Source organism: Narcine bancroftii, chromosome 10, assembly GCF_036971445.1.
Source record: "Narcine bancroftii isolate sNarBan1 chromosome 10, sNarBan1.hap1, whole genome shotgun sequence".
NCBI lineage: Eukaryota > Metazoa > Chordata > Chondrichthyes > Torpediniformes > Narcinidae > Narcine > Narcine bancroftii.
The window spans coordinates 63,382,083-63,396,469 of NC_091478.1; the positions used below are offsets into that span (position 1 = coordinate 63,382,083).

Here is a 14,387-nt window from a genome sequence, read left to right on the forward strand (position 1 = left end):
CCTCCACACTGAACAAGGAAACAATGCAGCAGCTCTTAAGGCTACACTGAAAGATGCTGTCTTTAATCAGGTTATTACTCCCACTTGGAGGATTCAATGCCCTCCCTCCAATCCAAAACAATTTATTGATGATGACATTGAAATTTTGTACAAATTCATCCCCTAATTCAAGTAGTTATACAAATGAAATACTTCTTTTAAACAGAAAAGAGTAATGGATGTCTTACTTGGCAAACGTTTGCAGCTCATTCAAAAGATAGCAAAATCAAAGTGAACAATATGGACCACTGAGCACAAACAATGAATAATTTTGAAATAGAACAGACTAATAAGCCAAAATTTTGGGAAATGCTGAGAAGTAAGATTGATCTTTGGAGCAATACTATTGAATTTCTTTTGCAAAATGGCCACATTTTCTCCTCTTTTATGATTTCATCAGTTTTCACGTCGCCATCACTGGTATCTAGTCTTCATCAAATTAAATAATTTAAAAACATCAAAACTCCTACAAGTCATGCACAGCAATTAATGACAAAATGTTTGAAAATGAAATCCACTCAGAATCCAACCAACTGATCTTTTAGCAAGATTGAACTGTTTCCATATGAACAGGTTACGTACCTCAGTCATAAGACGCTTTAAACCTTCCACTTCATCTTCTCCAGGATTTAGCTCTCCACCAGGCCTGCATTAAAGAATCAAAACAGTTACAATACTAAAGGAACACAAATAAGGAAACTAAATGTGCCCCAGTTCACTCAAACCCTTTTGTAGATATTATATAGTTTCCTTCACATATTGTTAACACTCATTTCATAGTTCACAAGTCGCAAATCTAACCATACCCATCATGCACTCAGCTCTTGGATTTGATAAAATTAGCCCCACTATCCTTTGGGTATGGGCAAAAATGAAACTCTCAAATCATAAATTAACTCCTGATTTGGGCATTGCAAAGACTAAGTTTTGAATTCTGTGACAATCCTGTGTTCTGAAATAGCCTTGTTTTTCAACAATTACTTTAATGTATCAATGAACTGGAAATCAATAGCCCAGGGTACAGGAAGGTGCAAGAAACCAGTTCCTTAGCATAGAAGCATTCATTACCATACTGAAATAACCCAATGACATGAGGTCCATTCATTCCTCTCAATCCAATACTCTACAGTACATTTTTACTACACAGTATCTCATTCTCTCACAAAGCATCCTCAGTTAATATGGAGAGTAATTTATTGTGAATTAAAAACAGGCAAATATTAAACTTTGGAAAAGACCCTTGCAAATCACATGCTCTTCCCATGGAAGACACCAAAATTAATTTTCTACATTCTCAAAAAGTTCCATTTAAATAAAAATACAGCTGTGATGGATCTTTAAATATAATAGTTTGATGTTTATGTTACATCCCCATGTGATGGAACTGTTGTGGACAGATGTAAAGCAGACCTCTCCCTATTGAGAAATTGACTTCACAGTAGCATATTTTTATATTTTATTTGAAAAACAATCACCTTTACCCCTCCATCTCCAGTCCACCACATGGAAAAATGTGCAAAACTTTTAACTTTAGACCTTATCTCAAGTGTGACACTTGGTAAGATGGCTGGAAAACTAAAACAAAACATTCCAACTGCATGACCACTCCACAGTGGAACACACTGTACAAACATTTTTACCAAGTGCACACCTGAAATTTTCCTTAAGAGCTTGATGATTCTTTACTTTTTTTAAGATCCTATTACACCTCAAGCCAATACACTTACAGTTTAAAGAAGGTTGTCCCCAATTGGAGCAATAATACATGAGGCAGCCTGTGCTCATGCACAATCAGGACACCCTCCACTGTGCGCCTCATGCCTATCTTCTCAAATTCTTCTCGCATACGCTGAAACCGAGCAGCAACAGAGCAATCTTTTTCATACAAAGGTTCCTTGGTACCAAATGTGTAGTTGGTCAATGGATACCTGAAAAATTTCAACAAAAGATTAATCTTAGCAAATATTTTCTGGACAGAAAGTGTCAGATCAAGAACTCATTGGTCGAGGTTAAGATCACATAAAATGAAAGAAAATTATTGTTGGAGCCAGAATGCTGTCGTCAATTAAGAAGAAGCCATTGAGAAACCCAAATTTAGTTACAAAAACCAAAATTATACAACCTGAAAAGAAGAAAATTCTAAAAGTTAGACACAAAAGAAACAATCAAGAAAGCGCACCAACAGGTCTACTTTCTTAAAAGATTCAGGAAGTTCAGTACATCCCATCGCTCAACCTCTACAGGTGCACCATCAAAAGCATACTGACTGGATGCATCAAGACTGAAAGAAACCTCAGAAGATGGTGAATGCAGTTCAGAACATAACTAGAGCTTTCCTCCCTAAACTTCATCAACATCCCCTGCTACCTAAAAAAGACAACCAATATACTGAAAGACTCAGCACATCCTAGACAATTCTCTCCAATGAGAGGTCAGGGAAGGGAGTACAAATGTGAAAACACGCACTGACAGGTTTAAAGACAGTTTCTTCCCTGCGGCCATTGGGCTCATGAATGAACCCCAAACAATGCTTTCATACTGCCCTTGCTTGATCTTCCTCCAAATTGTAATCCTACATTCTGTAAGATGTGCTTTGCATTGCTCTATGCCATTCAAGAGATAGCCTCTTGTTCTGTTTGCAGAAGAATCCTTCTAACTGTACTCTGTATTTGTGACACCTTAAAATTCTCAAAAGACAATATTCAATTTGGCATCCAAGGAAAATAGGACAGTATCCACAATATTTAACTTGTGTATTCCCTTGATACTTTTGAACCTGCTAAGCCTCAAACATTTCTAGGATGTTATTTCTTTTCCAGGGTGGCCCGGTAGAAGTTAGCGCATCATCCTTTCAGCACCAGCAATTGGGACCGGACCAGAGTTCAAATCTCGTGCTGTCTGTAAGGAATTTGTATGTTCTCCCTGTGTCTTCATGGGTGTTCCCAGTGGGCTCCGGTTTCACGCCACCAGTACATGTTGAAGGGTGGGAGAAGGTAATGGGGTGTAAATTAGGCGGCACGGAGACAAGGAAAAAATGGGAGGGTAAAGCAACCATTTTTGACAAGAGAAGTGGTACAGTTAGACAAGAGGAAGGAAACATTCACAGGATTTAGGAAACAAAGTTCAGGATGGGCTCAGGAAAATTATATGGTAGCCAGGAAGGAACTTACAAAAGGACTTAGAAGAACTAGAAGGGGGTACAAGAATGTAGAAATGCTGAAAACCACAAGATACTTTACACGTAAATGATGTAAAGACGAATGACAAGAGTGAAGGTAAGGCAGTTTAGGGATAAAGGGAAAATAAGTGCCTGGAAGCAGAGGAGGGAGGGGAGGTTCTAAATGAATATTCTGCTTCATTATTCAGCAGGGAGAGGGACTGGTAAATGAGAAGTAAAAGTAGTACAGGACAATGTTGAAGTTAATAGAGGAACTAGACATTATAGATCTCAGGTTACTATGGGAAGCAAGAGGATTTCTGGGGTGTTGGCAATCACCTTTGCATCTTCCCTAGATGTTCCAGAGATTTGGATAATAGTCATCTTGCTTAAGAAAGGTAAAAAGAATTCTGGGAATTATAGACCAGAGAGTCTTGTCTCTGTGGCTTGTCTAGTAATGGAGAGGATTCTTAAGGACAATTTACAACTATTCAGAGAACCATTTTTCTCATGGCTGGGCATTAGGCTTTGTGAAAGGGAGGTTGTACCTCACCCCATTTTACTGACACCATCCAACATCCAGTGCACTTTAAAGATTATAAATGCAGGGGCAGTCACATGATGGAGCAGTGGCCGGTCGGGGAACTCCTGCCCTCTCTGGAAAAGTAAAAAAAAAGACAGTGAAAAAACAAAGGCACAAACACAAAAAGCAAAATAAAGTGTAAGTAAAGGTGTGGAGAAAATGGCAGCGAAGAAAGAAAAGCCAAAAGCAACGGAAAGAAGAGAAGAAAAGACATCGGAAGAAGAAGATGAAGGCCTTATCTGTACGAGGAGGCCCGCCGTGGAGAGAGAAGCCCGCTCCCCAAGGTCAGTCGAAGCCCCAAACTCGGGACTACAAAAATGGCTCACTGAGCCAAACAAAAGAGCGCGACCGCGCCTGCATGAGGAGTCACGCATGCGCAACGCGCAAGACAAAAATAACACTGACGGGAGGGGGGACCAGCTGAGGAGTCGATCTCCAAAGCTGAAACTGACAACCACAACAAAGCAGCAAGAGGAAAACATAGAAAATAACAAGAACAAGAAAGAAGAGTAAAAAGAAATCAAAGAAACAACAGATGACGAACCCAGAGGAAGAAGATCAGCATCAAGACACTTCTAGTAAAAATAAGAAGACCAAAAATACCCAACAAAATAAAACAAACAACCCAACAAGAAAACCAGAAGAGACAGAGGTAAAGGACACAGATCCTGGAGTGGACTCAGAAGAAGAGGAAGAACACAGAGAAATGGAAGATGAAGGGAAGGGCAAGTACTTGGATATATTTTTTTTTAAAGAATATATGGAATCAGTAAAAGAATGGCAATTACAAGAATTCGGTGAAATAAAAAGAAGAATTAAAAGTACAGAAGAAAAAGTGAATCGATTAGAGATGATCATGTCAGATATAGGAAAAAGAGTAGATAAGGTGGAAGAATGAGAAACAGCCATAGAAATGGAAGTAGATGACTTAAAAAAGAAATTAGAAGAATCTGATAAAAAAGTTAAAGAGACACAAGAGCTGTTAGCTCAGAAGATAAATATAATGGAAAATTATAATAGAAGAAACAATATAAAGATAGTGGGCCTTAAGGAAGATGAAGAAAGCAAGAATATGAGAGAATTTATAAAAGAATGGATCCCCAGGGTCCTAGGAAGACCAGAACTACAGGAAGAAATGGAAATAGAAAGGGCACACAGAACATTAGCCCCTAAACCACAACCACAACAAAAACGAAGATCCATTCTAGTAAAATTCCTAAGATATACAACAAGAGAAAACATATTGGAGAAAGCAATGAGGAAAATAAGAGAAGACAAAAAAACCACTGGAATACAAAGGTCAAAAATTTTTTTTTATATCCAGATATAAGTTTTGAACTCCTGAAGAAGAGGAAGGAGTTTAATACAGCAAAAACAATCCTATGGAAAAAAGGATATAAATTTATGCTAAAGTACCCAGCGGTACTTAAAATAGTTATTCCACGGCAGCAAAACAGATTATTCTTGGATCCGAAGGAAGCACGAAAACTTGCAGAACTACAAAACCGACAGAGAGATGAAGACATGTAACGAAAACAAAAATGACCACAAACTATATGTATGTGTGTACACACACACACACACACACACACACACACACACACACACACACACACACACACACACACACACACACACACACCTACCTTTCTTTGGCTTGGCTTCGCGGACGAAGATTTATGGAGGGGGAAAAAGTCCACGTCAGCTGCAGGCTCGTTTGTGGCTGACAAGTCCGATGCGGGACAGGCAGACACGGTTGCAGCGGCTGCAGGGGAAAATTGGTTGGTTGGGGTTGGGTGTTGGGTTTTTCCTCCTTTGCCTTTTGTCAGTGAGGTGGGCTCTGCGGTCTTCTTCAAAGAAGGTTGCTGCCCGCCAAACTGTGAGGCGCCAAGATGTACGGTTTGAGGCGTTATCAGCCCACTGGCGGTGGTCAATGTGGCAGGCACCAAGAGATTTCTTTAGGCAGTCCTTGTACCTTTTCTTTGGTGCACCTCTGTCACGGTGGCCAGTGGAGAGCTCGCCATATAACACGATCTTGGGAAGGCGATGGTCCTCCATTCTGGAGACGTGACCCATCCAGCGCAGCTGGATCTTCAGCAGCGTGGACTCGATGCTGTCGACCTCTGCCATCTCGAGTACTTCGACGTTAGGGAAGAAAGCGCTCCAATGGATGTTGAGGATGGAGCGGAGACAACGCTGGTGGAAGCGTTCTAGGAGCCGTAGGTGATGCCGGTAGAGGACCCATGATTCGGAGCCAAACAGGAGTGTGGGTATGACAACGTCTCTGTATACGCTTATCTTTGTGAGGTTTTTCAGTTGGTTGTTTTTCCAGACTCTTTTGTGTAGTCTTCCAAAGGCGCTATATATATATATATATATATATATATATATACACACACATATATATATATAAAAAGAGTATAGGTAAAAACTAAGGGAAAGAAAGGGAAGAAAGGAATTATGGGGGGGAATTAAGAGAGTGATCTTTGTTATATGTGAAGATTAAAATCTTTTCTGGGTGGGGAAGAATTACGGTCACTGCGAAATCATTTGACGCTTGCGAGTGAATTCGCAAATCCAAATGGAGGGGGGAGATGTGGTTGCCCGACAAGGCACAAAGGGCAACTTAGGAAGGGGAGAGGATAGTGGGGTTAAAGGAATTTTAGATAGGAGAATAATGGAAATATTTTATGTTTTAGAAATGTTGTCTTATAATGTGTTCAAAAAAAGAAAGCAGAAATGGATAAGAAGGGAAGGTGGTGATGAGGAAACGGAAAGGAAAGATAAACAAAGTATGAAATGGGTATGTTGAACTATATGACTTTAAATATTAATGGAATACATAACCAAATCAAAAGGAAGAAACTGTTAAATTTACTGAAAAAAGAAAAAATTGATATAGCATTCGTACAAGAAACACACTTAACTGAAGTGGAACACAAGAAATTAAAGAGACATTGGATAGGACATGTAACAGCAGCATCATATAATTCAAAAGTTAGAGGAGCAGCTATATTAATCAGTAAAAAAGTACCAATCAAAATAGAAGAGGAAATAATAGATCCAGCAGGGAGATTTTAATGATAAAATGTCAGATATATTCAGAATTTTGGAATTTACTCAATGTATATTCACCTAATGAAGAAGATGAAAAATTTATGCAAGATATCTTTTTGAAGATAGCAGACACGCAAGGGAACATACTAATAGGAGGGGATTTCAACCTTAATTTGGATTCAAACATGGATAAAACTGGAAAAAAAATTAACAGAAAGAACAAAGTAACCAAATTTATAATTAAATCAATGCAAGAAATGCAACTTTTGGATATATGGAGGAAACAACACCCAAAGGAAAAGGAATAATCATATTATTCGGGTAGACATAAAACATACTCAAGAATAGACCTATTCCTGTTATCAGCTCGTATGCAAGAGAGAGTAAGGAAAATGGAATATCTCTTTCTCTTTGGCTTGGCTTCGCGGACGAAGATTTATGGAGGGGGTAAATGTCCACATCAGCTGCAGGCTCGTTTGTGGCTGACAAGTCCGATGTGGGATAGGCAGACACGGTTGCAGCGGTTGCAGGGGAAAATTGGTTGGTTGGGGTTGGGTTTTTCCTCCTTTGCCTTTTGTCAGTGAGGTGGGCTCTGCGGTCTTCTTCAAAGGAGGTTGCTGCCCGCCAAACTGTGAGGCGCCAAGATGCACGGTTTGAGGCGATATCAGCCCACTGGCGGTGGTCAATGTGGCAGGCACCAAGAGATTTCTTTAGGCAGTCCATGTACCTTTTCTTTGGTGCACCTCTGTCATGGTGGCCAGTGGAGAGTTCGCCATATAACACGATCTTGGGAAGGCGATGGTCCTCCATTCTGGAGACGTGACCCACCCAGCGCAGCTGGATCTTCAGCAGCGTGGACTTGATGCTGTCGACCTCTGCCATCTCGAGTACTTCGACGTTAGGGATGAAAGCGCTCCAATGAATGTTGAGGATGGAGCGGAGACAACGCTGGTGGAAGCGTTCTAGGAGAGTTAGAGGACATCCCTCCAAGAATGTATAGATGGAGATTAAACTCCATGCTACTTAAAAGGCAGGATTTTAGAGAATTCATTGAAAGACAAATTAAAATGTACTTTGAAATAAATACGGAATCAGTGAAAGATAAGTTTATACTATGGGACGCAATGAAAGCGTTCATCAGAGGGCAAATAGTAAATTATGTAACCAAGATGAAGGACTACAATCAGGAAACAGAGCAGTTGGAAAGGGAAATAGCAGATATAGAAAAAGAATTAGCAATGAAGGAAGACACAGCTAAAAGAAGAGAATTGGCAGATTAAAAAAATAAAATATGAAACTCTACAAACATATAAGGTGGAGAACAACATAATGAAGACAAAACATAAATATTATGAACTAGGAGAAAAAACGCACAAAATTCTAGCGTGGCAGCTTAAGACAGAATAAACTATGAGAATGGTATTGGCATTAAGGAAAAAAGACAAGAAAATCACATATAATCCAACGGAGATTAATGAAAACTTCAGAGAATTCTACGAACAACTATATCAAACTGAAAATGAAGGGAAAGAAGACAAAATAGATGAATTTTTAACTAAAATTGAAATACCGAAATTACAAACAGAGGAACAAAATAAATTAACAAAACCATTTGAAATAGAAGAAATACAGGATATAATAAAAAAAACTACCGAACAATAAAACACCAGGAGAGGATGGATTCCCAATAGAATTCTATAAAACATTTAAAGATTTATTAATTCCTCCACTCCTGGAAGTAATCAACACGATTGATAAAACACAAAGCTTACCAGATTCATGCAAAACAGCAATAATTACAGTAATACCAAAGACAGGGAAAGATCCACTCGCACCAGCGTCATATAGACCAATATCTTTACTTAACACAGATTATAAGATAATGGCTAAACTATTAGCAAACAGATTAGCCGACTATGTACCAAAAATAGTAAATCTAGACCAAACTGGATTTATTAAAAAAAAGATGAACAACAGACAATAATTGTAAATTTATTAACTTAATTCATGCAGTAGAAGGAAATAAAACTCCAACAGTAGCGGTTGCTTGAGACGCAGAGAAGGCCTTTGACAGAGTAGAATGGATTTATTTATTCAAAGTACTACAAAAATTCATCTTACCGGAGAAATATATTAATTGGATTAAAGCGTTATATAAGGGGCCATTGGCGAAAGTGACAGTAAATGGATATATATCAAAACAATTTAACTTAAGCAGATCAACAAGGCAGGGATGCCCACTATCTCCCTTATTGTTCACATTAGCCATAGAACCACTAGCAGAACTGATAAGAGCAGAAAATAAAATAAAAGGGATAAAAATAAAAGAGAAGGAATATAAAATCAGTCTATTTTCAGGTGACGTTATAATATACTTAACAGAACGAGAAATATCAATAAAAGAATTACATAGGAAATTGAAGGAATATGGAGAAGTGTCAGGGTACAAGATTAACGCAAATAAAAGTGAAGCAATGCCAATGAATAATGCGGATTTCTCCAAATTTAAGAAGGAATCACCATTCAGATGGCAAACGCAAGCAATGCGATACCTAGGCATACAAATAAATAAAAACCTCGGCCATCTATATAAATTCAATTATTATCAACTAATGAAAAAGTTACAAGACGACTTAGGGCATTGGAAAGACTTACCACTAACACTGATAGGAAGGATAAACTGTATTAAAATGAACATTTTCCCAAGGTTACAATACCTATTTCAGTCATTATCAATATGCTTAACAGAGAAATTCTTCAAGGAGTTAAATAAAATAAAAAGGAAATTTTTAAGGAAAGGGGGGAAACCGAGGATAGCACTCGATAAATTAACAGAATGGTATAAACAAGGAGGCTTACAACTACCAAACTTTAAAAATTATTATAGAGCCGAACAATTAAGATAACTATCAGATTTTTATCAAACAAGGGAAAAGCCAGATTGGACTAGATTAGAACTAGATAAAATAGGGGAGAAGATACCTGAACATATATTATATAAATGGGATGAAAAATTGGTACAATGTAGGAATTCCCCAGTATTGCATCATCTGCTCAACATTTGGAAGAAGATTCATGTAGAAAGGAATAAAACAAATTACCAACTACCAAAACTAATAATGACGCAAAATCAGCTAATCCCTTTTACAATAGATAACCTTTCCTTTAGAGAATGGGAGAAAAAAAAGGGATCAAAAGAATAGAAAATTGTTTTTCGGGAAATAAATTATTATCCTTTGAACAAATGAAGGATAAATATAATATAACTCACAATACAATGTTGGCATACTACCAACTGAAATCCTACTTGAAGGACAAATTGGGTAACAGTTTGAGGTTACCGGAAGGAAGTAATTTTGAATATGTGATTACATACACAATGATCATCAAAAATTTGTAACAAACATGTATATTAAACTACAAGAAAAGGAGAACGAGGAAATAAATGGTAAAACTAAGCAAAAATGGGAACAAGATCTAAACATAAAGATAAAGAATGAAACATGGGAGAAGTTATGCTCCGGAACTATGAGAAATACAATAATCACGAGGTTACGTATGATACAATATAACTGGATACACAGGCTATACATCACACCTCAAAAGTTAAATAAATGGGACACAACAGTATCTGACAGATGTTTTCGCTGTAAAAAGGAAATGGGAACAACAATTCATGCAATCTGGACATGTGAGAAAGTGAAAAAATTTTGGGAAGATCTAAACCAGATATTAAATAAAATCACAAAAAGCAATATACCAAAAAAACCAGAGATCTTCCTCCTAAGTAATATAAATAACAAAGAATTTGGATTCAATTTGGATGGAGCACAAAAAAGATTTGTTAGGATAGCCCTAGCTGTAGCAAAAAAATGTATTATGTCAACCTGGAAATTAGAAGATAACTTGAAAATACAACAATGGTATATAGAAATGAATAAATGTATTCCATTAGAAAAAATAACATATAATTTAAGAAATATTACAATATTTGAACAAATATGGGAGCCATACATGAAACACAATAGAGAATACCTACCGGGTAGGTCATCTACCACCTAAAATGACAGAAGGAGAAGATAATGAAAAGAACTGACTCAGTGGAATTTCTTGTTTATTTTTATTGAGTGACAACATTGTTTGACGGGTTTAATGTATCTTATATTCTGAATTTTAAATAAATGGGAGGGGAGGGAAGGAGGGAGAAAACGACACTGTATATATTTAAGAAGGAAAATGTATGTATCTTGATCAATATGATTTATAGTGTGAAAAATAAAAAATTTTTTAAAAATTATAAATGCACCCAAGAGTTCAAGAATATATTTTTTCTTTATTGTTTAAAAGGCAAAGTGAACAGATCTCACAACAAGGAAGGTGAAAACCAGTATGGCTTGCACCAAAAGTCAATAAAGACCACTGGTTTGGAGGTGTTGGTCATTATTGCTTCATGAAAGGTTACATTAAAAGTCCTAGAAAAAACTTGCAATTCCCAGAGTAGAGTGACCAGACACTGAATCTGCACGAGTGTAGGTTAGATTAGAAGAGAAAAACCTAGATTATATTTTATAGAAGCTTGAATTTACTACCTTAAATACGAAAAATTAGTCTTACTACTTGCACTTTCATTTATAATTTTTTTTAAAATAGAAAAGCAAAACAAAAAATGCACAGATGTTGCATGCTGGCAGATCTGCATTTAATATTCAGTTTTAACTGTTTTTCAACTCACCAGCTTACAAGGTCAATAAGAAAAATCACAATGTTGTCAGGGTATGAAGCCCATTTGTAGTCCAAACCAAAAAGCAAATTTAGTTTACCAAGAGTAGACTTATTTACATATAATTGATCCTAATTAGTTCAGTTAATGAACAATATCCAATTAGTTCAATTTGAACTCATGCCTGGATAATTAGTTCAAGCTGCTTTGATATTAATTATACAAAAATTGTTCCTGGAATTAGAATTTTTAAATGACAAATCTGTAACACGACATATCTTCTATTGTACAAGCACTTGAAACACCTCCAAAGTGACTGTACAGATTTATATTCAAGCCTTTGTACGTAAAGTATTCAGAAATAGGGACCACATCGACAGGTATCAAAGCTCAAAATGCATAATGTGAGGGGCGGTGAAAAGAATAATCTGATCATCACCCAAACTACACCACAAATGGTACTCGAGAAATCAGTCTTCAGTTCCATACAAGCTAGTCAGCCCTGGGTATTGTTACTCAGTCAGATACGAGTCCAGTCACACAGAAGGTCGGCAAGGATTTAGCCTTCCTCTGCTGGATACAGACCGCCTATCAGCGTCAAGTATAAAGCACGCCACTACTCACAGGTTGATGGTCCTCTCCAGAGTCAGCGGCTTGGCCTGCAAGTACTTATTGCCGTACTGAGAGACACCACGAGGCCAACCGGCCTGTGAGCGGCTCGGTGGGACCACAGACATTGCAGCAGATATCCAGGTACAAGATCGGACACCGGGACAAGGGGGGGGAAAAAAGCCCCCCAAAAATCAAACGTCTACAACCAAACCGAGAGCGTAAATGGCAAATGAACCGGTCTTGGCGCTTTACGCCGTGAGATTCACTTCCGGAAGAGAGTACCGCTTCCGGGTGAGATGGATGGCAAGAGGGGACGCAGTTGATTGGCCAGTCAGTGAGGTTGACAGTTCCTTGAATCATGCAAGAGATGAGCAGAGGATGTCAGTTTTTATTCCGGATGCACAACCCAAAATAAAGTTGAAAAGCACCACCCTGGAGAGAGAATTAATAGTAGAAATGCTGGAAATACTTGGCAGGATAGGAAACATCTGTAAGAGAGAAATAGTTAACGCTGCTGTGTGTTTTTTTCCCCTCTCCAAATCTCTGCAGATGCTGCCTTAACCATGCAGCGTTATCTTTTTATTTCAGATTTCCAATATATTCAGCATTTGGAATCTTACCAAGTATGAGCTTTGCAATTCATTATTTTAAACTCTAGGTCTACTCTCTATCTTTCGTTATTTGGAGGACTGTTGCAAACCACAGATATTTAGAGAGCTTCCATCTTCTCAATTCCAACCAGGATATTTTGTGTTCACCTACCTCATATAGAATCTAGTTTTTTTCCATTCGATAGCACATAGAATGAATCAGAATGAGTGAAAACTGGCTTTTGTGATGGTGGGGCCCTCGGAAGGAACCTGAAATGGACATCAATTTTGGGCAGGATTGCAACCAGATTGCAAGAGAAATCTTGAGCTCCAGAACTGCATTCACATCTAAGCAAGATGTTTCTGCCCAGATAGAAACACTGCACAAAAAAAAGACAGCAACATAATCTTCATACAAACAGGCAGAATTATAGTTTGGCGTGGACTAAAGGGTCTAATGGCCTGTTTCTGTGCTATTGTTCTCTGAATTAGGTACAGCAGTATGCCATGCGACTTGTGGAACTCACACCATTTAATAAGATCATTGGCTATTTGGCTGTAATTTTAAATCTGCATTCCCATGTACACACTCAGTCTTCACCCACCCCCCACTCTTGTTTAACAAGATTCTATCTTCCTTTGCCTTGAAAATTCAATGATTGTGCTTCCACCTTTCAGATTTCCAGTGACTTATGATCCAAGTGAAAAAAAATCACCTCAACTCCATTTTAATTGGATATCTCATTTATTAAGTATGATCACTGGCATTGGACTCTTTTTGTGAGAGGAAGTATTCTTTTCACATCTACTGTTATGGAACACACTATCTTGTATTCCAATCAAGCCACTTTTATTCTTGTTAAAAAGCCGAAACCTTTTCTCATAAGTTAATCCACCTGTTCTGGGTCCAGTAAGCCTGTGAACCATTTGCAGATGGTTGCAAACTCCATCCCTATCTCCCACTGCATTCTTCTGCTCACTCCTCTTACAACTCCTCATCCCATCCCCTGCCCCTCCCTCTCCCTTGGTTCCAGACCATCCAAGAATCCAGACTTCTAGAAAACTCTGTTGAAATCCAGACCACCCAGGAATCTGAACTTCTCCAAAACTCTCAGATTTTGCATGCATGCATGCATAAGCATCACAAATACAGAGCGTCAACAAGCAATCACATGGAAGTTGCAGAAATGTAATAAAAATAATTATTTCCTTTTTCTGTACTTTATACTTGATATGAAAAAAATGTTTCATAATAAACTACCAAAATGTACCCATTTATTCTCCTTAAATTTAAATTTTACACATTCTGCCCAAGATTCAGAAAATTTGATAATCCGGACCGACCCAATCCGCGAGCAGTCCAGATTTTAGGTCTTTTACACTATTCTCTGCTTATCACATTCTAACATTGACAACCTTTGTCTTTTGATCACCCACTCCACTTTGTATGACTCATTTCCTTCCACCTGGCCCATCTGTTTTCTTGATCCCTCTTCCATTGCCTCTGTTTATCATATGTCTCCTTTGCCTGGTTGGCTAATCCCATGTGGGATCCCTGCCTCATCCCTCCCACCCTGTCCTCTTTACACTGTTCCTGTACCAATTTTCCTCAGATCATACTTTTTCTCC

General features: G+C 38.0%; 1 protein-coding gene across 1 annotated transcript in view; it reads right to left on the reverse strand.

Moving 5' to 3' along the window:
• Positions 1 to 12,447, reverse strand: part of nudt21 (nudix hydrolase 21) — a 24,036-nt gene extending 11,589 nt beyond the window's left edge. The window contains exons 1-3 of the mRNA XM_069901052.1: positions 12,181 to 12,447; positions 1,767 to 1,967; positions 622 to 685 (exon numbers count right to left, since the gene is read on the reverse strand). Coding sequence (XP_069757153.1) covers positions 622 to 685; positions 1,767 to 1,967; positions 12,181 to 12,293 — 378 coding nt within the window. The 5' untranslated portion in view covers positions 12,294 to 12,447. The remainder of the gene's footprint in view (positions 1 to 621; positions 686 to 1,766; positions 1,968 to 12,180) is intronic.
• Positions 12,448 to 14,387: the final 1,940 nt, after the last annotated feature.